General features: G+C 42.4%; 1 protein-coding gene across 5 annotated transcripts in view; it reads left to right on the top strand.

The window, feature by feature from the left end:
- CELSR3 (cadherin EGF LAG seven-pass G-type receptor 3) overlaps positions 1–24,904 on the top strand; it is a 117,449-nt gene that overhangs the window by 24,766 nt on the left and 67,779 nt on the right. For all 5 annotated transcript variants that reach the window (XR_012083524.2, XM_078385268.1, XM_072989568.2 and 2 more), the window contains exon 2: positions 23,168–23,800. Coding sequence is in view for 4 of the 5 variants with exons in the window: in XM_078385268.1 (XP_078241394.1) it covers positions 23,168–23,800 (633 nt within the window). In the remaining variant the exon portion in view is untranslated. The remainder of the gene's footprint in view (positions 1–23,167; positions 23,801–24,904) is intronic.

The following is a 24,904-nucleotide window of genomic DNA, read 5'->3' as shown; positions in this document are numbered from 1 at the left end:
ATAGGAACGCATTGAAACCCCTTCAATGCGTTCCTATGGGCAAAAAACTCACCGTTCTGCAGAAATTCTCCATGTGACCGCCATTTTTGCTGCCCGGTAAGCAAGGAAAGGGCGTGAAAACACTGAGGGCAGCCATTTTTTCTGGTGGCTATTTTGGAACTGCCAATCAGCTGTTTTTAAAACATCGTTATGCGATAATCTGTAAGCCAAACGCTTACCGATCATCGCAAAGCAATGTTTTGCCATTGAAAACATCGTTATACGATTGCTTTTGCGATCACAAAAACCTCATCGCTATGTGGATTCGTCATTAAATGAATCGCTCGTTATGCGGGGCACCACTGTACTTCCTTGGTTGCGGCCCTTGTAAATCCTCCGGTTCTTTCAGAGAGATGGAGATAAGGTGGCTTGATTGTTTAGGGCTGTAGAACAGTCCTGGGCAATCAACCCCTGGCTTGTGGATGGCTGTTTCTGCCTGGGAGCTGAATAAGGCAGGAAGGTGCAAGAGAGATGGATGGATGGATGGATGGATGGATGGATGGATGGATGGATGGATGGATGGATGGATGGATGGATGGATGGATGGATGGATGGATGGATGGAAACCTGAACAGGAGTGAAGTTGGTGCACTTGCTTGCCTTCACTTTTTTTTTTTTTTGACTTATATACCGCCCCATAGCGCTACAAGCACTCTCAGGGCGGTTTACAATTTAATTATACAGGCTACACATTGCCGACCTCGGAAGGATGGAAGGCTGAGCCAACCTTGAGCCGGCTACCTAGGATTTGAACCCCAGGTCGTGAGCACAGTTTTAGCTGCAGTACAGCGTTTTAACCACTGCGCCACGAGGCTCTTACTTTATTACGCTTTTATTAAAATTAAAAAATCAACAAGTAAAACAAGGGGGATGGGTCTCCATTAAAGGAAGGAATAGATTGTCTCCATTGGTCCTGGGAGCCCAGTAAGTGTATATGTAGATTTGTGTTGTTTTTATTTTTTAAACATTTTTAAAACAAGAAAACACAGTGGCCAGTGGATTCTGAATTTTGTAGTCCAAAAAAATGTAACTTTCCCAGTCTTGACCTTTCAAGACTGAGTAGGTTGAATGGTTATGGTATTGCCCCATGATCAAAGAGCTATTTTCCCCAATACCTAATTCCAAAAGTGACACACACCCCCAATATGTCCTCCTTTGTCCTCCTTTTTGGCTTTCTATGTCCTCCTTTTCATGCACATGTATCTGGCAACCCTATGTGTGGCAAACAAATATAAGAGTATCTGGTTCCCATATGTCTCCTTGTCAAGAGACAGGCACAACTTCTGCCATCAGCCATTACACTGGAATGTGGAAAGCAGAGCTGCCAGGCACTGGCACACCGAGTGGCACGTCTCCTCTTGAAGGCGAGGAGTCACACTGTCCTGTGCCCAGCAAGTAGCCCTCAAGGCGATGCCAGGCTTGCAGCCCCGCGGAGCAGCTTCAGAGAAGCAGCCTGCTGTGAGAAGGATAGCAGAAATGAGCAAAAGTAACAGCTGTGCGGCACCTCTAAGATAAACAGACACGTTTCAGTGGGAGCTTTTGTCATTTCTGTTTGGGCACCATTTGAACTCATGGACTATTTCTATGGGTCTGCTTCACTACTTTTCTTGATGCTTTTCCTTATCTTTAAAATAGCAGGGCAAGGAAGAGCACATGCCAGCAACTTCCTTGCAGACAGGTATTTAACAGCCAAGGCAGTGTTTTCCTCAGTGTGTGGCTTCTCCAAAGTCTAAGATGAGTCCTGTCCCCAAGAAAGTTGTGTCTGAAGAAATGGGTTGTAATCCACAAAAGCTCACACTTGTTTGTCAGTTGTTTTGTCTTTCTTTTTGTTATACATGCTAGAACAGAGTAACATGCCTATATTTTTAGAAACGATATAACATGTCAAATGTTTTATTGTGGGTTGACAGAAGACATGCACTAAAAATGCGTGGAGCAGACTGTCCGTGCATTGCCTTTAACTGGCTCCGAAACATTTGTTAATGATTGTGTGAGGAGGGAGAGCAGATGGCCTTTTGTTTGATGACTTGGGAAAGAGAATCCAACCAATGCCTACCAGGGATGTTATTTGAAAGCTACACTTCTCACTTGTTTTTGTAATGCACCTTTTGGTGTAATTGCACTATGGTTTGATTTGCAGCCTGTATTATATTTGAAATTGCAGCCAGCGCTGACACAGGGCTGCAGTTTGATTTGGAAGTTCACCCTTATACTGGGTGCGATGCAATTCATATTCCAGCCCACAGCCACCCATCTTTTCTTCCTTCCTCTGGTCCCTCCTCTGCCAGTCCTTTTATAAGATGTAAATGTGGGAAATGATAATTAGAAGGAACCGGTGATAAAGCAATAGGGCGATTTAGCGCTAATCTCATATAGGTAAGAATTTAAAAAAATTACAATGGAGGATGGTCAGGGGAAAGAATGTGGAGGCTTTTTCTCCTGGTTGTGAGCATCACACTGCCAAAGCCTACATCACCAAAGCATCACCTACATACATGCTCCCCCCCCCCTTTTTTTACAAGAATATATCAGAACTAACTGCATGGGGAAAAGCCTATTCTAATTGTTCCAGCTTGAAAAAGTAGAAACCTCCCAGCAGCAGAGAGAGAAAAAAGCTGCTTTGGGAGCAAAAAGGCCTGTGTAGATTCGAATCAGCCATTGTATAATGTGGTCAGTGAAAAATACATTGTATTCACCCACTTTATAAATGGAGCAAATCCCATGGTATTTGAACACACAGTTGCAGCCTTTAAGAAACTGGCCTAGCCTGGACATCTGCCATGGGTTTCGATATGTTCCTATATCTTTTTCTGCACTATCAACAATATATTGGTACACAGGCACTATAACAGAAATATAATCATAACGGGGTTCCATTTCTGAATGTGGATATGAGTGCATGAACTCTGCTACTCCTGTTCCTGAGACAGAAAGAAGTGTCGTTCTAAAAGGCATGAGGATGCATGTGATGGAAGGGTTATGCACACCCCACACATATCTCTCTTACTTGCCCCCAAAGCAGTGTTTTAGACTAAAACAAAAAAGATTATAGGATACCATTACATGTCAGTGTATCAGGTGTTTGGCCCACGCTCCCATAAGAACTCTGATTGCATATTCGCATAAACTGTTGGCCGCAATCCCCCAAATGTCAATAGCTCTGCTACTGCAGTCTCAAACACTTGCAGGTGTGAAAACAATGACGTGCAGATGATTTTGTGGCCATGAAGCACTTTGGGTTCTTCAGTTTGCTGATGTGAACCTCAAACTCAGCCTACTCCAGTTTTCTTGCATGATCACATGCAGGCACGAGACAGATGTTCATCTCTGAAGATTATTTTCCATTTACAAGAATGAAAAACATCTGTTCAATATCTTCATTTCCTTTCTGGATATTTTCTAACCCAGCAGAAAATAGAATCAAATCATTGGTAAGTAACCGGTGGTCTTTTATTTCAAGACTAGAATCCGCTCTTTCATCACGGTGGTGCCAGAAGACAATGCAGCTCCATGGGATCCGCTGAGATTCTCAATCCAGCCCATGGCTTGTAAAATATTAAGTCAGAAGTGAGGGCCTCAGAGAAGCTCCGTGTGACCCTCCGTGTGACCCTCACCTTTCGGAATGAGTCATCCACAAGCCCAGTCAACGGGAAATGCTTTGCAGAAATCTACTTCCAACCCATTGGGTGGATTAAATTCTCGTGCCATGGACCAGGGCAGGCCCTAACATTAGGCGCAGTGAGGCTGCCTTTCTTTCCTGTGGCAAATACCTGGAGCGCAAGAGTAGTGGCCTTTTACACTTCATCCCACCACCACAGCTGTACTGGAGTCTCTGTGTTAGCCTGATGCCTCAGGTGAAAAGCATGGGGGAGATGCTGCATTGGTTTTGCTGGCTATGGAGGATTATGGGAGCTGTAGTCCAAAAAAGTAAATTTTCCAAGCTTTTCCCCAGGAAATGGGCAAATAGTCTAACCTGGTCCAAAACAGCTTCCTCTGACTTTGGAAAGCATCTCCGAGTTCCCTCCAGAGGGCTGCCATTCACCGACTCTTTTAACTGGCACAGAAACAAGGCAAACATGCAACAGGGGAAGCATCACAGTACAATTAAGTAATAAGGGACTCTTTACCTGTTGCATTTGTGTCTGTCATCCAACAATTAAAGAGCTATCCCAATTTTCCCAGGAAGCAAGAAGTATGGCTCAAGCAAATTAGCTTTCTGTATTTACTTGCTTGTAAACAGGCAGCTCTTTGAGGGTGTTCTCCAGGGCCTTGGATGATATCGGCTAATGTATTAAATGTGTAGTGAGTGAGAGAGCCTGTTCCACAAAAGCCCAGGCTCAGATCTGCTTGCCCGTCCAGTCCTAATGCCTGTGTCTGCTGTGATAATGGCTTGTGAGAAATATCCTAGCAGGAAACTGAGAGGCAAGGCACTGTAATGTCCTAGCTAATGTAAGCCATAAACCAGAAAGGCCTAGGCTTCAATCTGTGAACTCGCTGGGGGGCCGTCAGAAAGCCACCTAGGCTTTCACCTACATCACAGAAATTATATCAAACAACTACAGTACTTTTCATTTCTTTCTTTCTTTCTTTCTTTCTTTCTTTCTTTCTTCCTTCCTTCCTTCCTTCCTTCCTTCCTTCCTTCCTTCCTTCCTTCCTTCCTTCCTTCCTTCCTTCCTTCCTTCCTTCCTTCCTTCCTTCCTTCCTTCTTGTGGGGGTTAACGAGTACTTTCCCTATCAGATACTGTACTAGCATTACCTTGCCAGTACGGTATCTGATAGGGAAAGTACTTGTGATTATGCGTATAACTCTGAGAAAGTGTGTAAAGTCCTTTAAGTTTTCTAAAGGACTTTGTATATTATTATAGGTCATGTTTATATATAAAGGTACAGTACTTCCTTTCCTCTAGTGTGTTCAAAGTGGCATATATGTCTCTCTTGCACCCCCAATTTGTCTTAACAACAAACCTGTGAGTTAGATTGTGCTGTGAGAAAACATTTTGTGAGACTCGACCCCAAATCTCCCAAGTTCCTCATTCCTCTACTACACCCCGGTGGTTCTCCTAAATGCAGTTAATTCACAAATGCACCTTTACGTCTCCGAATCTCCCCTGATCTTGCAGCCTTGCTCTGATCAGCCTGCTGCTGCTGTGGCCGCTGCTGTTGTTCAGCATGACAAGCGAAGCGTTAACCCCCTTGTGGGTCTCTCCTGACAGACAGTGCCCATTTGTTGTGTGCTCTGCCTTGAAGCCGAGGTTATGTCAGCACTGCAGGAGACGCTGAATGCAATTATCTGCCATTCGGCAAGGTTGGCAGCTCATATATCCAAGGAGGGGAGCAGGAAAAGACATCCCGCTGGGCTGTCCTTAGAATACAGTAACTCTCTCTGCACCGTGCTAAACAGCACATGAACCACCCACCCACTGACCCACCCCTGAGCCTTTTTTTTGGCTCAAGTCCATTGCAAGAGCAAACTTTGCTTAGGTCTGACTCAACTTCATTGCAAGACTTCACCCCTTGGAATAACAGGACTGTGATGCTAGCACCTAGGCAACGGGATTTGCTGCTAAAAAACCACAGTCTTTTGGCCTGTCATTCACCATTCACTCATCCTCCTATTTGCTTCTTTGCAACCACCGCTATGTAGTATTTCTTTAGCACTTGAAAATACTAAACTCTGTACAGTGACACAGTTGACAGAGACCTGCTTGGAACAACCTGTTGGGATAATCCATAGTTACATGCTAGAGCAGGATCTACTGTAGAGGAGAGAGCAATTCTCTGTCTTCCCAGAGTGGACTCTGAAGTTAGGCCAAGCAAGGAGGCTGCCTCTGGCACCAGATGTTGGCTGTTATGAAAAAATGAGAAATTGTCATTTACTGTACTATTTTTTAATTTTAAAGGAAGGTCAGCTTTGGGAAGGCATGCCAGTAAAACTTTCTGCCTCATATCACAAACTAACTTGGCTGGATTTGGGTACTGTTTCCCTGGGTGGGGGCAAGGGTGCCATTAGCTACTCCCTCTGAGGCAGCAAAATGTCTTGGGGGGCCCTTGGGGGGCCCTTACTCCTCAGGAGAACCTGGATCTCCGGCCAGGAAGTGACTTGTAACAATTAGATGGGCCTACTCTCTTTCTTCTCACATCTCACAAAATTACAGTATTTTGTTATGTGTTTGCTTGTCATATATATCCCCACCCATGTGTTCATCACTTCACAAGGTACAAGAGAACAGGTCTCTGCCCAGAGAAGTTTAGAATCAAAAATTCCACACAGAGGGAGAAAATGGAGGCAAAGAGGTGGACATTTATTTCTTTATTTCTTTCCAGTTGCAAGAATTTGTTCAATATTTATTTATTTATTGGGTTTCTACTTCCCAGTTAGTGATGTGCACTACTCTGGATGGTGTACATAACAATGCATGCAAACCCCAGTCACCTCGTCCCTTCCAAACCATCAACATAACAGGAAAGATTAACAAGAAAACAATCTTACTGAAGACAAACAAATAATCAGCCCCATGTAGACATCCAAAGAAAAAAAGAAATGAAGGCACAAAGTGTTATGGGTAATAAATCCCTGCTTATGGCAGTGTATTCTTAAAGGCATTTGTAAAGTTCTGCCTTAGCTAATTTTCTGAATACTTGGAGGAAGAGGGGCTGGTGTATCTCTAATGAGAGTTTGCTCCATAGGGACAGGGCCACCAATGAGAAGGGCGGAGTCCTCACTGAGACCTTTCTCACCTCTCTTAGTGTGAGCACCTTCACTCATACCTGATTGGTACGAGTGAAGGTGAAACAAAACAAAGGGAACTGGTACATCCACAAAAATCCAGATTATAAATGAGAGACAACATCTCAGAATGAGTAAGTAGAAACAAGATCTTTATTCTGTATTTCTTGAGTCGTTAAAAAGCTCTGGCTCAACGCGTTTTGGCAAAGCCTTCTTCAGGAGCTGAGCATAATACAAAACCACACATTAGATAGTGAATCATTCACATTTTCTTTTTCTTGCTTTCTTTCATTTTAATTATAGAAGTGTTTGATATTTTATCATGTCTAATGTGCTTAGTATAAATGCATGTATTTATATAAAGTTGAGAGTCCCACCTGGCTTGGGACTCTCAACTTTATATAAATACATGCATTTATAATAAGCACATTAGACATGATAAAATATCAAACACTTACCGAGCTCCTTTATATTATCTGTACCTTTCTTTGGTCTATATCAGCTCCAAAACTAATTGAAAGTGTTTGAAAGTGCAGCCATTAGGAGAGAAGGCATTTGTACACAGCTTTAGAGGGTGGCCAGATAAGCAGCCCACCAGTATTATCATAATAAAGGGAGAAAGTCTATTTCTTTGTTTAACCCATGAGGTACTAGGGTGTTCAATTTCAGGATCCAGTCAATTTCCCTTGAAGAAAGACCTTTCACAGTTCCCAGGAACTTTGTCCATGGCCCAGAACACCAGATCTTTTATTGTATGTTTTTCCCCCCTGTAAAATGGCAAACTAGAGGACTGCCTAGTCATTTATTTCTTAAGTTATTAAGGTAACCTTAGTTACTGTGAAATACAGAATAAAGAGCTTGTTTCTATTTTCTACATCCTGAGACTTTGTCTCTCATTTACGAGTGAAGGTGGCCGTACCGAGAGAGGTTGGTATGAGTGAAATGTATAATTGTTTTTTGGATGAGATATTTATAGAGGTATTGAGGTCCAAAACCATTGAGTCCCACATAGGTTGGAACCAGCTCTTTTTGAATTTGACATGGAAACTAAAAGAGAACTGATGCAGGCAGGCCAGGGTGAGGGATAATGTGTTCGAAGATCTACTTTAGTGTTCTGTGAGGGATGAGACAGAGGAATGCTGTACATCTAGCAAGCCATTATCAGCATGGAGCCTTCTGTAGATGTTTGACAATCACTCCCATCATTGTCTGAGAATAGGGTCTGGGATTATGGGAGTTGCATTCCAAGACCTCTGGGGGAAACTAGGTCAGAGGAGACTGATTTGGATTATCTTAATTTTGGTGGCAGGCCTGGCTTTTTCTACTGCTTTTGCTGCTGCTCTAAAATATTGCAAAGCACCCCAAGCTCTCTTCAGAGATTTCATCTTGAGCAATTCAGATGAACATATTAGATTGAGCATATTGGACTCCACTGTGCCTGTTTGCTAATGGATTGGCGAGTTCCAACTCTTGTTGGCACTGTGATGCTTCTAAAACAGCTGTTCCTCATATGCTGTGGGAATGCAGAGTCATAAAACCGTTTTGGCAAGGAGTTCTTAAGATATGTTAATTTCATCTTAAGAACAGTTTGTCTCACTAAACCTTTGAATATCATCCTTGGGTATTTTCCAGTTGTATGAGGTCTGACTGAACAATAATGAGAATGTTTTGTCTGCAAAAAAAGGAAAAACCTACTCATAGAATAAGATACTCCTTCAAAAGACACACATCCCTTTGCGTCCCACCCAGAAGTGAATGGCTATGGTGGCCACTTGCATATTGCTCATTTTTTAAAAAAGTAAAAAAATTAAAAAAGGAAAAATGTATTAAAAATGGAGGACACAAGAGGATGTTTGCACTCACAAGTCCACATAATAATGTATATGCCTAGATGCACATTTAGAAATAATTTAAATAGAAATAGAAATATAAAGAGATAGTACGCTGTATTGCTTTATCTCTTAAACTGAAATTTCTCACTCTAGTGGGGAAAACTGGAATTAGGTGGCCTGTGACTACATACCCCATCTGCTCTCCAGGGGCTGCTCACTCCTTATGGGCCACCTGATAGACAAATCCCTTCTAGTCTTCTTATATCTTGGAACCAAACTTGGACCAGTCAACCTTTCATTTCTCCTATGGCCACCCCGTGACTGACCTGTGTCCTTGTTGTTCTGTAATACAAGGGCAGGAAACCTTCAGCCCAGACATTTTGGCCTACAATCAGCCTCGCTCAACACGGTCAACTGTAAGGTTTTGAGAGGCATCTTCCAAAACATCAGGAGGGCTCAGTGTTTCCCCCATTTCTGCTATAATGATTAAGATTAACTATGGATGGGATATTTTTTAAAGGGCTCCTTTTGTAATAAATCAGTCACAGTGCAGTGGTGTGGAAGATCATTCATGTGTGCTGCAGTAGTTCATTCATTTTAATTATTAAGAACCCCATTCTTGCCATGATTTATACATAAAAACACATTTTTCTTGTTAGTTGTTTGTTCAGTTTTTCTTTGTTCTTGGTTGGTTGCATTTATTTCCCTTGCTGTTGGAATTCATTTGTGCTTTTTTGAAGAAAAAAAAACTTGTGATGCAAGACATGATGGCAACAGAGGAGCAGATTCTGGGGCATGGGGGTGGGTGGGTATTTTTGACAGTCGCCATTTTATTTTGCTTTTACTTTTTTGGTTGGAATTCCTTTTTAACAACCTAGATTTTACTGTCCTGGAGCATTGGATCAGGAGGAGAGAATGGTGGCCACCACGGAGAGTGTCTACGATCCTCCTTCAATAGCTGTTAGCAACACAACTCAGTGCTTAATAACACAACATCTAGAGCATTATCAGAAAACAGCTCACTTCTGCATGGGCAAATAATTGTATGAATGGGCGACACACATTTTTCCTGTTTGTATGCATGTATTACTTATCATCATGTTTCCTTGAAAAGGAAACGAAGCTGAGCAGAACCACTGGCTAAGCTGGGTGCAGGAGTGTGATCGGGTTCTTCAAAAACTGGCAGCAGTTCCCCATTTTGGCAGGAATGAGAGAAGGAGACGATTTTAAAAACTTAACAGGTTCAACTTTATTCACATTAACTTCGACATCGACTATATTAAACGGGTCAAAACAACTGAATTCGGGTAAAGTCTTATAACTACGGATCTTAACATCTGGTGTGAACAAGTCACTCCTTACATTGGGGCCGGGCCAAAATGCTCTTGATCGGTTATCACCCTCAAAGGGGTGCTCCTTATTGTACATACTGTCCCGCAACAGGGGTGTCTCGCCCAGTCCCCTTTGAGAGGTGGATTGTTGAAAGAGGAACTGAGAGGAATCACCTCCCTCCCTCCACCTTGACTGCAGGGGTAGACCACCACCACCCATTCTAGTGGTCTAACCCCCTTGTCTTCTTGCTTCAGAATATTTGGATCCGGGAGCAATCCTCCACCAGTATTCAAGTTGGGGAATTCCTTTGACAGATCACAGATATTATCAGTGATGGCTTATCTTTCTTCCTTTTGCACCGTCCAATCCCTCGTACACCTCTGTGTCTCATCCATTACCACCTTGATCTCCCCGCCCCGCACCCCTCTTTTATAACGTCTTCCCATACTATCAAGTCTCACTCCTCCCCTTTCTCCTCCCCTTTATCTTCAGCTACACATACTTCTAATGCCTTCTTCTCCCTCCCTCCCTTCTTCTTCTTCTATCTCTATCAACACTCCCTCTGTACATCTGCATGTCTCCTCCTGTATACCCTTGTGTGAGGACAGCGCACTAGCCTCCTGTCCTTCACAAGGAGCCTGGGGATTATGGTCTTCGGAAATCAAAGAGCAGAGTATTTGACTCCCCACCACCACCATGCCCAGCAGCAGTGGCACACTGGCTTCCAGGGTAGACTTAGACAGACCCTTGTCTCTGGAGGTGAAGAGCTGTGATTGAAGGATTGGTTTGAAAGGTCTTCAACCGCAGCATGGGAAGGGGGTGGGATACAAAATCTGTGCTTCTGGAGTACAAATGCTCAAATGGCCTCCTCCCCTGCACCCAGTGCACAGTTGAATAGCCCTCTGGAAGCAGCAAACGGAGGGGAGGTGGAAATCAAAAGCAGTAACTGTTGCACAGCAGCAGCATACAAGCAGACCCTGCCACAAAATGTTGCAGCACAGAGTATTCCTCTTCAGGATTTCAGAGCCACCCCATTCCTTTCCCCTTACCATAGCCTTTAAAAACCCGTACTTTCACCCCAGCATTTTGCAGCCAGGATTTCATAGCCGCCCAGCAGACTCATGCTTCACTGGGCAGTTCAGGTTTCTCCACTCCATTTACCTTTCATTTCCCCACCCCACTCCATTTTTTCTTCTGAAAACATTTCGGTTATCTTTTGAAAACACGGATGTTTTCCCCTTTTCCCTCCTGTGCACGTCTCGTGCCATTTGGGCTGCTTACAGACCAGCCCTTGGAGAACTGAGAATGGTGTCTGCGCGTACGTTGCTGAAGGCACAGCTTCTGTTAATGCAGTGGCAGTGCTGGATAAGTACGTATCCCAAGGTGTTTCTGTGTAGCAGAGAGGAGCACATGCTGCGGTTATAAACAGCCACTACCGCGTCTTTCAATTTTTCCGCCTCAGGAAAAAAAATGTGAAATGTGTATAAATAAAAGCAGAAAGAGAGGGGAGACATATGGGCTGGAGAGTAATGACTTGACTTCTTATTCCTCAGAAACTCTTTTCCAGGAGGGGTGCATTCCATCATAGTCATGCCATCCTGGGGCTGGTTCCCCCCCTTTCTGCTATTACTCTTGCAGGTTGTTAGGGACAAGGAGAAGTTAGCTAGAAGGTGGGAACCAATGAAAAAGCATAAGGTTATGTTCATAATGCAGCCTTCTGTGTAGCCACCCAATATGAGGAACATGGGAAGCTGTCTTTGATCAGTGGTGGAGCACCTGGTCCAGGAATGGGCAACTGGTAGCTGTCCACATCTTATTGAAATACAGCCTCTTTTATCTCTGGATGCCGCAGCCAATCATGAAGAGTGGCAAGTAGACATGGACACAAAATGAACCACGAAGTAAAAAAAAAAATCCCACAAATCGGGCCATTTCATGGTTCCTATTGGGGCACTTTGGGGAAATGTGCCTGCCCAGAATGAAATGAAATGGATGTCCCAAATCCATTTTTTTTCCCAAACTTGGACTGACTCTTCAGTTGACTTTCCTCCCCACCCCTTCTAAGTTTGGTGAAGACTGGATATTGTATGTCCAAGATATATCCAAAAGAGGTTCCCAGCAGAAAAGTGCTATTTTGCCAAGCTTGAGCCTGTATCAGACCTACCTTGTATGATGGGTCCAAAAAATTATAAAAATTATAAAAATTATAAATAAATGCTTGACTAGGCAAGAAGAGAATAAATGGGTTTGCATTATATATTATTAGTCTATAAAGATCTGAGAAAGAATGGTCATAATTTACATAGAAATACACTGTATGCCAGCTGAATGGGGAGGGCTGTGATCAAGTGATCTGCCTGCCTTGTCAACCCGTGCCAACTTTAAATGGACACTTTCAAGGTAGATTCCTTTCCCTTCTTATGGTTCTCTGTCTTTAAACTAGGCTTGGATGAATTGCCCTGTCAAATACAGATTGTATCTGTCTTCAGTGTGGAGGGGATTGTCACTCTCAAATTGGCGTTCTCAGCCACACTAGACGCTGTTCCAAGTCCTCCATGCAGAGCACGTTACCCTAGTCTCTCAAGACTGAAGGATGCCTACACACACATCTGACTGTCCTCCAAACAGAGGACAAACTGCCACCTGACTACTTTCAGACACCCGTGGGTTGAACCTGGAACTTTCTGCATGCAACAGCATACACTCCGCTATTGTCCAACCAATCCTTTCAAATATCACAGAGATGGAAAGGGGATGCCACATAATCTAATCTTCTGTTCAACCCCATGAAACAAGACCTTCAGGCATCTTATGCCTCTCCTTGACCTGGATTTCCAGGTGTGGTTTTATAACCATAAGAAGGATTGTGTTTCGGCTCTTGAATTCCAGTGCAAAGCTGCCACGAGGCACAGGATGTTGTAGCACCCACAAGGGGTGTGTCTAAAAGCCTTTAAAAGAAAACTCATAAGGTAGCCAGTATTTTTTTTTTAATGGCATTTTGCCAAGTGTTTTTATTGTAATATTTTATTTTCTCCTTAAGCGGTAAAGAGCCTCTTTAAACACAGTTTAAGTACAGTGCAAGATATATTTAACATGCTCATTACATTTTATTGGTTCAATTAAATATTAGATCATTAGTAATCCATGTTAATGATTTACATTACAGAACAGAAAATGTTGCATGGAAATTACCCTGGAGTAATAATTGTGGAATGCAAAAGTATGAAACTGTGCAGAGCAGGAAAAAATGTATGTGTTTAGATCAGGGTTGTTTTTTTTGGGGGGGGGGAGATCATTTTTCATACTATAGTTCTTAGAATTTGCTTGATCGAAATAGCACTGGTCATAATAGTTGAGGAATTCTCAGGAATTTCAGACCAGAAAAGAAAAGAGATTTTCCACAATCTCATCTGTTATGTTTAAGTAAATTTACAAATAAAGGAAAGCCTTTGGTTGGTTGGTGAGTTGTAGACACACATTAAAGTCTGACGTTTGGGTGATTCCTTTGCCATATGGGAAGAGAACCATTTTATTTCTAAGAACAACCTTAAAGATTGGCAAAGTTTATCATAAACTTTCCTTGATTGAAAAGATGGGCAGAGTATGGCCTCATTTATTATACAGTGGTGCCCTGCTTGACAATTACCTCGTTAGATGAGGAAATCGCTTAACGATGAGTATTTTGCAATCGTTGTAGCGATCGCAAAACAATATTTGTATGGGGTTTTTTTTGTTTAACTATGATCAGTTCCCTGCTTCGGGAACCAATTTTCCACTTAACAATGATCAAAACAGCTGATCGTTGGGTTTTCAAAATGGCCACCCGCTGTGCAAAATGGCTCCCCGCTGTGTTTTAGGACGGATTCCTCGCTATACAGGCAACGGAAAATGGCTGCGTTATGGAGGATCTTCGCTGGACGCTGAGGTATTTTGCCCATTGGAATGCAATGAACCGGTTTTCAACGCATTTCAGTGGGTTTTTTACTTTCGCTTGACGACGATTTCATTCTACAGTGATTTTGCTGGAATGGATTATCCTCGTCAAGCGAGGCACCACTGTACATGTTTGATCAGGAGGGTGTGGCCAGCTGGATAACATACATAGTATGGAAATACAAAACAAACATTACCTTAAATTTGGTCATTAATTATTTACTGTTGGATGGTAGGCCGGACATTTTAGCATGTATGGACTGGTTAACCCACATATTCAGATGAAAAGTCACATCAGACAAAGAAAGCTAATAGACTATTTTAAATAATAATAAAATAATAAATCTTTCTCTGAAGTAACTCACACTTACATTTTTGTGGTGGTTTTTACAGTTGGACCTCACTTTCTTCTACATTTCTTCCTGCAAATTAGAGTGCAGTGTGTCACCTGTGGGAGATTTCGCTAGCATTCCCAAAGATCATTTTTGTCATTGATAGAAACTGACCGCAAAGAACAACAGTGATCTAAATGAGAACATAACCAGAATCCTCCAATACATGACAAAAGGCGATTATTTATTCATTTAAATACACAACCAAATCCAGCACATGTTTGCAGGATAATGGCTCTTTGAAACCAATTCTACGGTATGTAAACTGTGCCAAGGATGAAAGGTAGTCATAGGGATGGAAATGCAATTATTAAACCACCTGATTTGTACAATATGCAAATTTTCACATGTAAATTAGGCTCTCCGGAATCCAAACACCTGTAGATATTGGCAACTTATTGTTGAATTCATACATTCTGTCACTACTGACTCAACTGTCTGGGTCTTATGGGGCCAACAGTTAGTACAGTGTTGCCTTGATTTACGAACTTAATCCGTAATGCTATGGTGTTCGTAAATCAAAATGTTCATAAATCAAAGCAGCATTCCCCATAGGAATGCATTGAAACCTGATTAATCCATTCTGGCTGTTTTTTGTTCTTATGTCAAGGCATGGTTTGTAAGTCAAAGCATTCATTCCCATAGGAACGAATGCAAAACCGGTTAATCCATCCTCTACCACTGAGGGGAGAATATTTTTTTAACCTAAGATGACTTAAGGAAAGGAGGGAGACAGAGAGAGAGAGAAGACAATGGGGAAGGGAGAGAGTTTGAAGTCTAAAACACATGCTAAACCAACACATTTTAAACCAAGCCAGCACAGACTCTTGCAAGAACCTTTTTGATTTGCAAGGGAAGCATGCAGGAACCATTGCAAAAGCATAGAAAACAAATGGAGCAGATCAGAAATGCAAAGAGAACAAAGCAAAAAAGCAAGGGAAGCATGCAAGACACATCGAAAATGGGGAAAAAAAAACTCAAACAAACAAACCCCCCAAGACCAATCACAACACAGAAACATAACCCCCTCAGCCAAATACCCAGAACAGTTTTTTAAAAGTATAAAGCCGCACCTTACCTTAGTAGGCGACCTCCTTGGATCGCACACTCTCTAACTGCTGGGGCCAAAGAGCTACAAAGAAGCAGCCTTGTCACCACATACAGTTAGCTATTTGAATTTCCCGCCTTTTCCCCCTGCCTTTTTGTGTTCGTAAGTCAAAGCTCCGTTCGCAAGTCAAAGCAAAATTATGTGAACGGAGCTGTTCGTAACTCGAAATGTTCGTAGGTCAAGGCGTTCGTAAGTCAACGCACTACTGTATAGAAAGCCACAGGTTGTTCACTTGCCTGAAAGCCTCAGTTTAGTTGTTATGTTTTCCTGTGTTTTGTATGCATGTGTGACTTTCAATAAAAAAGCAGCATCAGGGAAAGGGCTAACATTTGCTTTCAGTGTACCATGGTTTTGATCACAGTTGTTGCATGCTCCCCAGCCCTACTCCCTCGCTGGATGTTTTTAACAGCAAACTTAAGACCTGGCTCTTTAAGCATGCTTTCCCTCCTGTCATCACCTGATTATTTTTCCCATGTTGAACTATATTATTACTGTTGTTTTTATTTTCTTTTATTGTTTTTATTTTGTCTATTATTGTTAGCCATCCAGGGTAGACTTTGATCTAGATGGGCAGGGTATAAATTTAACAAATAAAATACATTCATTCAAAGAGAAATGGAATGGCAGAGAATCCCAGGCACAGGACTCAATGGTGCATTTGAACGTATTTTGACCTCTGTGACCATTATCCAACTGAATAAACACGAGAAAGCTTAGCCTAGGGAGACAGAGAGAAAGCCAGGATGGTGCCCAGATTGAAATGTTCAATGGAGACCTGAGAGACTCAGGTTCCAGCAAGCCACAGGAGTGAGTGGTTGATGTTCAGCCACTTCCCTTCTAACCTTCTACACAGGGAAAAGCAAAACAGATCCCCAACAAAAAACAAATCCACAGCTATGGAGCCCTTGAGCAAAATCCCAAAAGATCCTTGGGTGATACTGTTAGTGAAGCCGTAAAACATAATTAAAAGGGAACCTCTGGACACCCGCCATTCTTCTTTTCTAGAGACAGGGAGAGTGAGTGAGAGAGAGAGAGAGACAGAGAGGGAGAGAGAGAGAGAGGTTGGATTGAGTTAATCTCATTTTCCACCTCATACATGTCTGAAGAAATGGACTAAGATCCACAAAAGCTTACATTAAAATATTATAGTTAGTTGAAGTTGCCCCAATGCTTTTTTATTTTATTTTGCTTTTGCCTGATATGCTTGCACAGACTAACACGACCAGCTCTTCTAATACTGCATTGATTCTGTGTCCTCTGAGGGGAAATCTGATATCACTGCTTGTCAGACATATTCTTTCAGTTTTCCAGTTTCTATCTAGAAACTTCAGTTTATCGGCAGATCCTGCATCTTTTGAAATATTCCATTTTTTCCCTCACACCTCTGCATTGCCCAGCTTCATAAAGAGACCTAAAAAATTAGGTGAAGAAAGGGGAAGAGTAAAGGGATGAGACTAATGAAACTAGAAAGGAAGATCATGAAAAAAAGATGAAAAGAAGGATGATGAATGGGATTTTTAAAACTTGACACAGGTCTTTCTTTCACTCCAAAGTTCAGGATGTATGAAGGGCTGGAGGAACAGAGAGCAGTAAAATAATGGATGGGATTTTTTCCTTGCATCTTGATAAGCGTTTCATTTTATAATGTAACTTACATGTAAGCAGCAGTTAAAAATTAATGTAAATGTTGAAAATGCACTCCTTTCAACGTGAACATACTTTAAATGGTTTTTGAAAAGCATATTCAATTCATTTGTGATCTTTCCCCACTACTCTTTCCATTTCTAGGAGAAATCATGTGAACTTTATCACATCATGAAGAAACCTTTTAAAACGAGGGATTTAGAAATGCAGAAATCTCATGCAAGAGCTGACTGAAACAAATATGAAAAACAAATGGAAGGATTTGACCATTGCACCTTATGAACTGACATAGGGGACGTGACTTATCCCAAAATTTCAGGATGGATGCAAAAAAACAAACCACAAAGCATTTGCTTATATACAACTCCACAGCACTTAAAGCACTCTTTGGGTGGTTTACAAGTTAATTATGCAGGCTACACATTCCCCACCCCACCCCCAGCGAGCTGGGTACTCATTTTACCAAACTCAGAAGGATAGAAGGCTGAGTGAACCTTGAGCCAGCTACCTGGGATTGAACCTGGGGTTGTGAGCATAGTTTTGGCAGCAGTGCAGCCGTTTAACCACTGCACCACGAGGCTCCTTTGAGATGGCCTCCATCCCAGTTACAACCAATCACCGTATTTGACCATATTTATATTTAATTTTTTGGCTTCTATATCACTCACCTGGTTACTATGCCACTCTGGGCCGTTTACATATTAAACAAATAAAGTATACACAATTCCAAACAATGGACATAATAATACGTCCATTTAATCTTTCCATCTTGGCAAGGCTTTTATATAACTATATTCACGAAGGCTTTCACGGCCGGGATCTAATGGTTGTTCTGGGTTTTTCAGGCTCTCTGGCCGTGTTCTGAAGGTTGTTCTTCCTGACGTTTCATCAGTCTCTGTGGCCGGCATCTTCAGAGGACAGCACTGAGACCAGAGCAGAGAGCCCAAAAAACCCAGAACAACTTTTATATAACTGCAAAAATTTTAATGTCCAATGCTTTTAAGATGTAATTTGTTATGTTTTATGTATGTAAGCCGCCCCGAGTAGACCTTGTCTAGAGGAGCAGGGTATAAATCTAATTAAAGTAAAGTAATATAAAATCAAAATAAAGATAAAACAACCCATTTAAATAATAATAGTTAAAATAATATAAAATCATATAGAACAAGACAGCAGGACTGATAGTACAGTATAAATGTTGAGACGACTCACTGTAATTAGGTGTTGTAAGGGAAGGCTTGTCGGAAAAGCCATGTTTTTGTCACTTAAAAATTCCCAGTGAAGGGTGGATTTTGGGATGGAGGTTCTTCCACAGTTGCGGGGCAACCACTGTGAAGGCCCGGTTTCCGGTTCTCTCTTTCCGGGCCTCTCTCGTGGTCAATACTCTCAACTACCTGGCCTAGAAAGATTGTATGGGATGGGCAGATCACATTGGGAGGAGGCGTTCTATTTGGTATTGAGGTCCTAAACCATTTATGGCTTTATAAGTTAACACCATCCCCTTGAAGTTGGCATGGAAATGAACGGGTAACCAGTGCATGGTGGCCAGGGTGGGAGAAATGTGTCGATGTTTCTTAACGCCACTCAGTAATCTGGCTGCTGTGCTCTGGACCTGCTGAAGTTTCCATAACAGCCTCCTGGGCAGCCCCACGTAGAGAGCATTACAGTAGTCTATTCTCAAGACTACCAGTGCACGAACCAGTGTGGTGGGGGACCCAGTGTCAAGGTAGGGACACAACTGGGCAATCTGCCTTAGGTGGAAGTAGGCAGAATGGACTACAGACGCTATCTGAGGCTCCATAGACATCGCTGGGTCCAGTAGTACACCCAAGCTGCGAACCTCAGTGGAGAGAGTAGCCCCCTCCAAAGGAGAGGGAGGCACCCAATCCACACTAGGGGCACCCACCCACAGGATCTCCGTCTTGCCCGGGTTCAGCCTCTGTCTATTATCCCTCATCCACCACAGCACAGCATCCAGGCAGTGCTCAAGGGATGGGACAGCATCCTCTGCAGAAGGGTGGACGGAGTGATAGAGCTGGGTGTCATCTGCATATTGGTGACACAGAGCTCCAAAATTCCTGATGACCTCCCCCAGGGGCCTCGTATAGATATTAAACAGCATTGGGGATATGATCAACCCCTGAGGGACTCCACATTTAAGGGTCCAAGGGTTGGACATCATGTTGCCAAGCTGTACTCTCTGAGGACCATCCTCAAGGAAGGATCAGAGCCAGGCCAAGGCCAGACTGCCAATTCCCAACCCACAGAGCTGCCCAAGGAGGATACCAGTGGTCAACGGTATCGAAAGCCACTGATAGGTCGAGGAGGACCAACAAGGACTTTATGCCCCTGTCAGTCTCTCTCAGAAGGTCATCTTGCAGGGCAACCAATGCCGTCTCCATGCCATGGTGCGGCCTGAAGCCGGACTGGAATGGATCGAGGGCATTGGTCTCCTCCAGAAGGGCCTGACGCTGATCGGCCACCACTCTCTCTGCTAGCTTGCTGAGGAAGGTAACATTGGCAACGGGTCAATCATTGTTAATATTGTCCGTTGGCAATTTAGGTTTTGAAGGAACAAAGAATAAAGATGTATCTGCCCTTGGCATGTCTTTTGACCAGGGGAATGCCACCCCGCACACCCCTGTTCAGGTCAAAATAAACAGTTGAGTGGGTTACATCCATTCCCAGGGGATTTGCCAGGACTGAACCCCACTATATTTTTTCCTCAGGACTGAGTTCCACTTTACTCCACTATAGCAAATTTTATGTTGCAAGATTTCATATTTTAAAAGTGACTGCCCTTACTTTTCCATAGGTTTTCTATTCTCTAAGATCTCACTAGTGGGGGAATTTCAAAGATACAAGTCCCTACGTACTCCTGGCCCCTCCATTATCATTTAGCATGCTTATTTTCTCCAGTCCACCCCACTACCAGCAGCTTATTTGACTTAATTTCAGTCCACATAACCAATTTCAGTTCACTTTGATGTGGGAAATTCAACCGGCACGGATCTCTCTTCATGGCCATCTGGTCTCTAAATCATAGTTTTCTTATATTCTTCAAAAGATCTGTGGCTGGGAATCACATAGAGACCATCACATGATTGCCATTTCTAGATGCGAATCTATGTTTCTCTGTCACAGTGACTTGAAAAACATATTTATTTTGACATACTGATTTAGTAGAATCCATTTCATTCCATGCATCTGGTGGAATGGATTCTAATCTAATGAAAATTGATGCCATAATAAAATTGTTAGTATTTTGATTACATGGTTGGTTCACCATACTGGAAAATAACTCCAAATGTTAAATATGAATTGATCTTCTTATTTCAGGGGTGCACAGCATTATTGACTTTGAGGGCCATGTGTTTTTGTTAGCTAGGAAACTGGCTCAGTAAGTAGGATTGTGTGTCATTTGCCATCAAGGATTGCTGGGGGCTGGGAAGAATAAAAACCACTTGTGTCTTCTGTGTTTGCAAATTAGGTTGCTGTTTATTTCGTTGCTGCTACAGTAGGTATGGAGAAGCAGCCATTTTGGAAGTGGGATCATGGTCGTTAGTTGTTTTCTTTCTCCTATCCCAAACAGTATTCAGCAAGCTGACAGGATGATTTTTAAATTCTGCTACTGGCTATATAAATACAGCAATGGAAGCTCAACTGAAAGTGAGGGAAAAGGCATGGTATTCTGCCAGTTTCAGGGGGCAGGTTATATATCATTGTCCTACATCATAGGAATCAAATGGATTTCATTTTCATGGCCAAGGTATCTCTCCTGCCAAATATTGGCAATTTAAAGACTGGGAAGATGTGGATTTTGTTAGATATAATCATTTGTATTATGGTTGTTACGGTAGCGGTGACATCATCTGCCCGTCATTGCAGTGGCTGCGTGTCATCTGCCAATAGCGTGACGGGAGGTGGGACATAAGAGGGTGGAGTTAAGATATTTAAGGGGGAGTGAATGAGGTGTGAGTGAGATAGGGTTTGAGATAGGAACTTGATAGGGTCTGGATAGGGACTTAGGGAGTTAGGGCTTGTACATGTTGTGTAGTCCTGTGCTATATATTAGAGTGAAAGTCTGAGAGAGAGTGTGTGTGTGGGGTACTTTATTATCACTGATTGCCTTTTATTTTAATTATTATAGTGATTTACCATTCCTTTTGTTATTATCAATAAACATGTTTTTTATTTTAAAAATCATACCTTTGTCTGAAGAGTCTTATGAGGGAATGGTTGGTGGCAGCGTGAAATAAAGTGAGTGTGAGTGTGACGTGGCAGCTCCTTTGTGTCCTGTGAGGAGGCTGTCACAGTGGTCTTAAGCCGATTAATAATAATAATAATAATAATAATAATAATAATAATAATAATAATAATAATAATAATAATAATAATAATAATAATAATAATAATAATAATGTGCCATCAAGTCAATACTGACTTATGATGATCCTTTTTCAGGGTTTTCCAGGTAAAGAATACTGAGAAATGATTTACCATTCCCTTCTTCTGGGGGCATCCTGGGATTCTGCAGCTCACTCAGGCCAAAAGGCCAAAAGATTTAGGAAGTATTTTTTCAAAATAAAATATCATGGTTTTGTTTGCATCAAGTGCTACATTTCATAAACAACCCAAAAGTAGTCCAAAAAAGCACCAACTTTTATTGCCTTTGAGGACGTAATACTTTCTTATAAAAAGTATCTAAAAATAACTTCCTGTATTTGTAAAACTATTGAATGGCAAATCATCTGGATGGCTTGTAAGATTAAGTATGGGAAATACGTATCCACAGACGGATCACAGATGAAGAATGAGTAGCAATATGGAGAAGTCCAGCAATGAGATCTATTTCATTGAATGTCAGTGAAAATACTGTTAAACTTTTCCATAGGTGGTACTTAACACCCACAAAATTATCTTGTAGAATGTTGGCTGGGGCGTGGTGAAAGAGGCACATATATGCACGCATGGTGGTTCTGCCCAGGAGTAGCAAATTTTTGGGAAGAGTTCAGGCAGGAGAAATGTCAAATAATAATAATACTTTAATTTAGTTTTGAAACCAGAATTAGCTCTTTTAAAGACCTTGATACTTAGCAGAATGCCTTCTCCCACCTAGATCTACTTGTGTCACTCGCTATAGCCAGGAAAGACAGCTGAGGGGCCTAACTCTGAGAGAGACCCAGAAAGAAACACCAAGAAACCGGGCCTTCTCGGCAATGGCCCCTCAGCTTTGGAAAAGCTTGCCATCAGAGATCTGCCTGGCACCCTCGCTGGGTGTTTTTAAGAGCCAGTTAAAGACTTGGCTCTTTAGGCAGGCCTTCCCTCCTGTCAATACTTGACTCTTTTACTTTTACTTAGTCTTTTTTCCATCTTGTTCAATACTAACATTGTAAATTTAGTTCATGGTTTTAATTGTTTTATGAATAATTTTATTATGAGCCGCCCTGAGTAGACATAGTCTAGAAGGGCTGGATAAAAATCAAATAAATAAATAAATAAATAAATAAATAAATAAATAAATAAATAAATAAATAAATAAATAAATAAATAAATAAATTTAACTATTCTTCCAAATGAAAACATGACCCCCGTAACAATTTGGTGCTCTTTTTATTAATAGCTACTAGAATGGAAATGCGGTAGCTAAAAGAGGGAAGGTTAAAACTCCAATATCTGTTAATATTTGGTATGAGAGGGTATGGATGTTAGCAGTTGCTGAACATTTAAGAGATGAAGTAAAAGTAAGAACGAAACAGATGCTGAGAAGTTTATTAATAACTTGGTTTGTCTTTATTCAGTTTATAAGCAAGAATGAGAACCCTAGAGTAAAATTATCTACAACACATCTGAATGTTTAGTAAGGTTATGGCAAGTGAAATGAAATATGATACTAGAATCTAGCAAATAGGCAGAGTTATATAACTTAAAATATTTTTACTGCATTTATGATATGGAATTAAATTTTTGTATTTCTTTCCTAATTTTTAATAGTTGTATGCCAACACTGTGATTTATTTTTCTTATGCTCTGCACTTTGTATGTTTGCAATTATTATGATAAAAATAAAATAACATTTATTTTTGTTTTTAAAGGCTTTCTCTGGCTCAAGTTGTCGGCCCTTGTTCTAATATCTGATACGATCTCTGTTCATTCACAGATGGGATCCACAGTGTGACCGCCCAGTGTGTCCTACGTGTCATCATCATCACCGAGGACATGTTAGCGAACAGCATCACAGTGCGCCTGGAGAACATGTGGCAGGAGCGTTTCCTCTCCCCCTTGCTCACCAACTTCCTTGAGGGCGTGGCCACTGTCTTGGCCACGCCCAAGGAGGACGTCTTCATCTTCAACATCCAGAATGACACCGATGTTGGTGGCCAAGTGCTGAACGTCAGCTTCTCTGCCATGGCACCCAGGAGCGGCCATTTCTTCAGCTCGGAGGAGCTGCAGGAGCAGCTGTACATGAAGCGCATGACTCTCACCTCCGTCTCCATGCTGGCGGTGCTGCCCTTTGACGACAATGTCTGCCTTCGTGAGCCCTGCCAGAATTACATGAAGTGCATTTCCGTGCTCAAGTTTGACAGCTCTGCGCCCTTCATTGCCTCCCTCTCCACCCTCTTCCGACCCATCCACCCTATCACCGGCTTACGCTGCCGCTGTCCCGAGGGTTTCACGGGCGACTACTGCGAAATGGAGATCAACCTCTGCTATTCCAACCCTTGCCATAATGGAGGTGTCTGCACTCGCAAGGAGGGTGGCTACACCTGCATCTGCCACCAGCACTTCACAGGTAAAAAAAAAAAAAAGGTTTGATCCTCAGCTAGAAGAAAGGATTGCTGTGCCTGGAGCACAACTTGGAAAGCTCCTTGCATTGCATTGCAAAACCCAGAACCGTCCCCTGGAATTCTAAGAGATTCATTGTGCAGAAAAAGACATTTTCCAGGCTCTGAGATGGCAGCCATGCTCCAAATGAAGGAAAGTTCTGGCTTCAGATGCTTCTGGAAGGGGGGGGGATATCCAAATTCTCTGTCAGTTCAGCAGAATTTAATAGGGTATGGGATTCTCTAGGGAATCATGGGTCAAGTAGTCTCACTGTCTCTTAGGCTCTACAGAAGCAGGCTCCCAAAGGATTACCTGTCCCATGCTCCCATGAGACATGAACCCTTGTGCCACTCCTCAGCACCAGTAGGAGCACTTTCCTTCTTCTTGAAAGGCCAGTCTAATGGCGATGAAGGCCCACATGGAGGTGAGCAAACCTCCACATTAGGTTACATCTTTCGGGCTGCAGCTCCCAGGATGCGGCCTACCTTTGGGAATTCTGACAAAGGGAGCTGCAGGCCAAAAGAAGCAAAAGTCCCTTCCCTGTCTGACACCTTGCATTTTGAAAAGAAAAGACTGCAGGCCAAAATAGGGAATGCACTGTGGACTAGAGCAGCGGTCCCCAACCTTGGGCCTCCAGATGTTCTTGGACTACAACTCCCAGAAACCTTCACCACCACCTCTGCTGGCCAGGATTTCTGGGAATTGAAGTCCAAGAACATCTGGAGGCCCAAGGTTGGGGATCACTGGACTAGAGAACAACACCGCTCAAGCTTTCTGTCAGCTGTTGTAGATCGGCTCCCCAGATGTTGTTGGATTCCAATCCCATCGGTGTCTTAGGCACAATGAAGGATGTTGAGTTTAATAGTGCATCAACATCTGGAGGACTGCAGGTTCCCCAGGACAGCTCTTTGGAAAAGATGGAGGGTTGGAAGAGAAGATGTATGGTTGGATCCAATACCTATTTCTTCCAGGGTTTGGGCCTAGGGAATCTCAAGTACAGCTGCACACCATCTGACTGCTTACCTTTCATGAACTTTCATAGGTTTTAAGAAGCCTCTTTGTGTACAGAATT

The sequence above is a fragment of the Pogona vitticeps genome, chromosome 2 (assembly GCF_051106095.1).
Source record: "Pogona vitticeps strain Pit_001003342236 chromosome 2, PviZW2.1, whole genome shotgun sequence".
Taxonomy (NCBI): Eukaryota; Metazoa; Chordata; class Lepidosauria; order Squamata; family Agamidae; genus Pogona; species Pogona vitticeps.
This window is presented reverse-complemented; position numbering and strand designations above follow the sequence as displayed.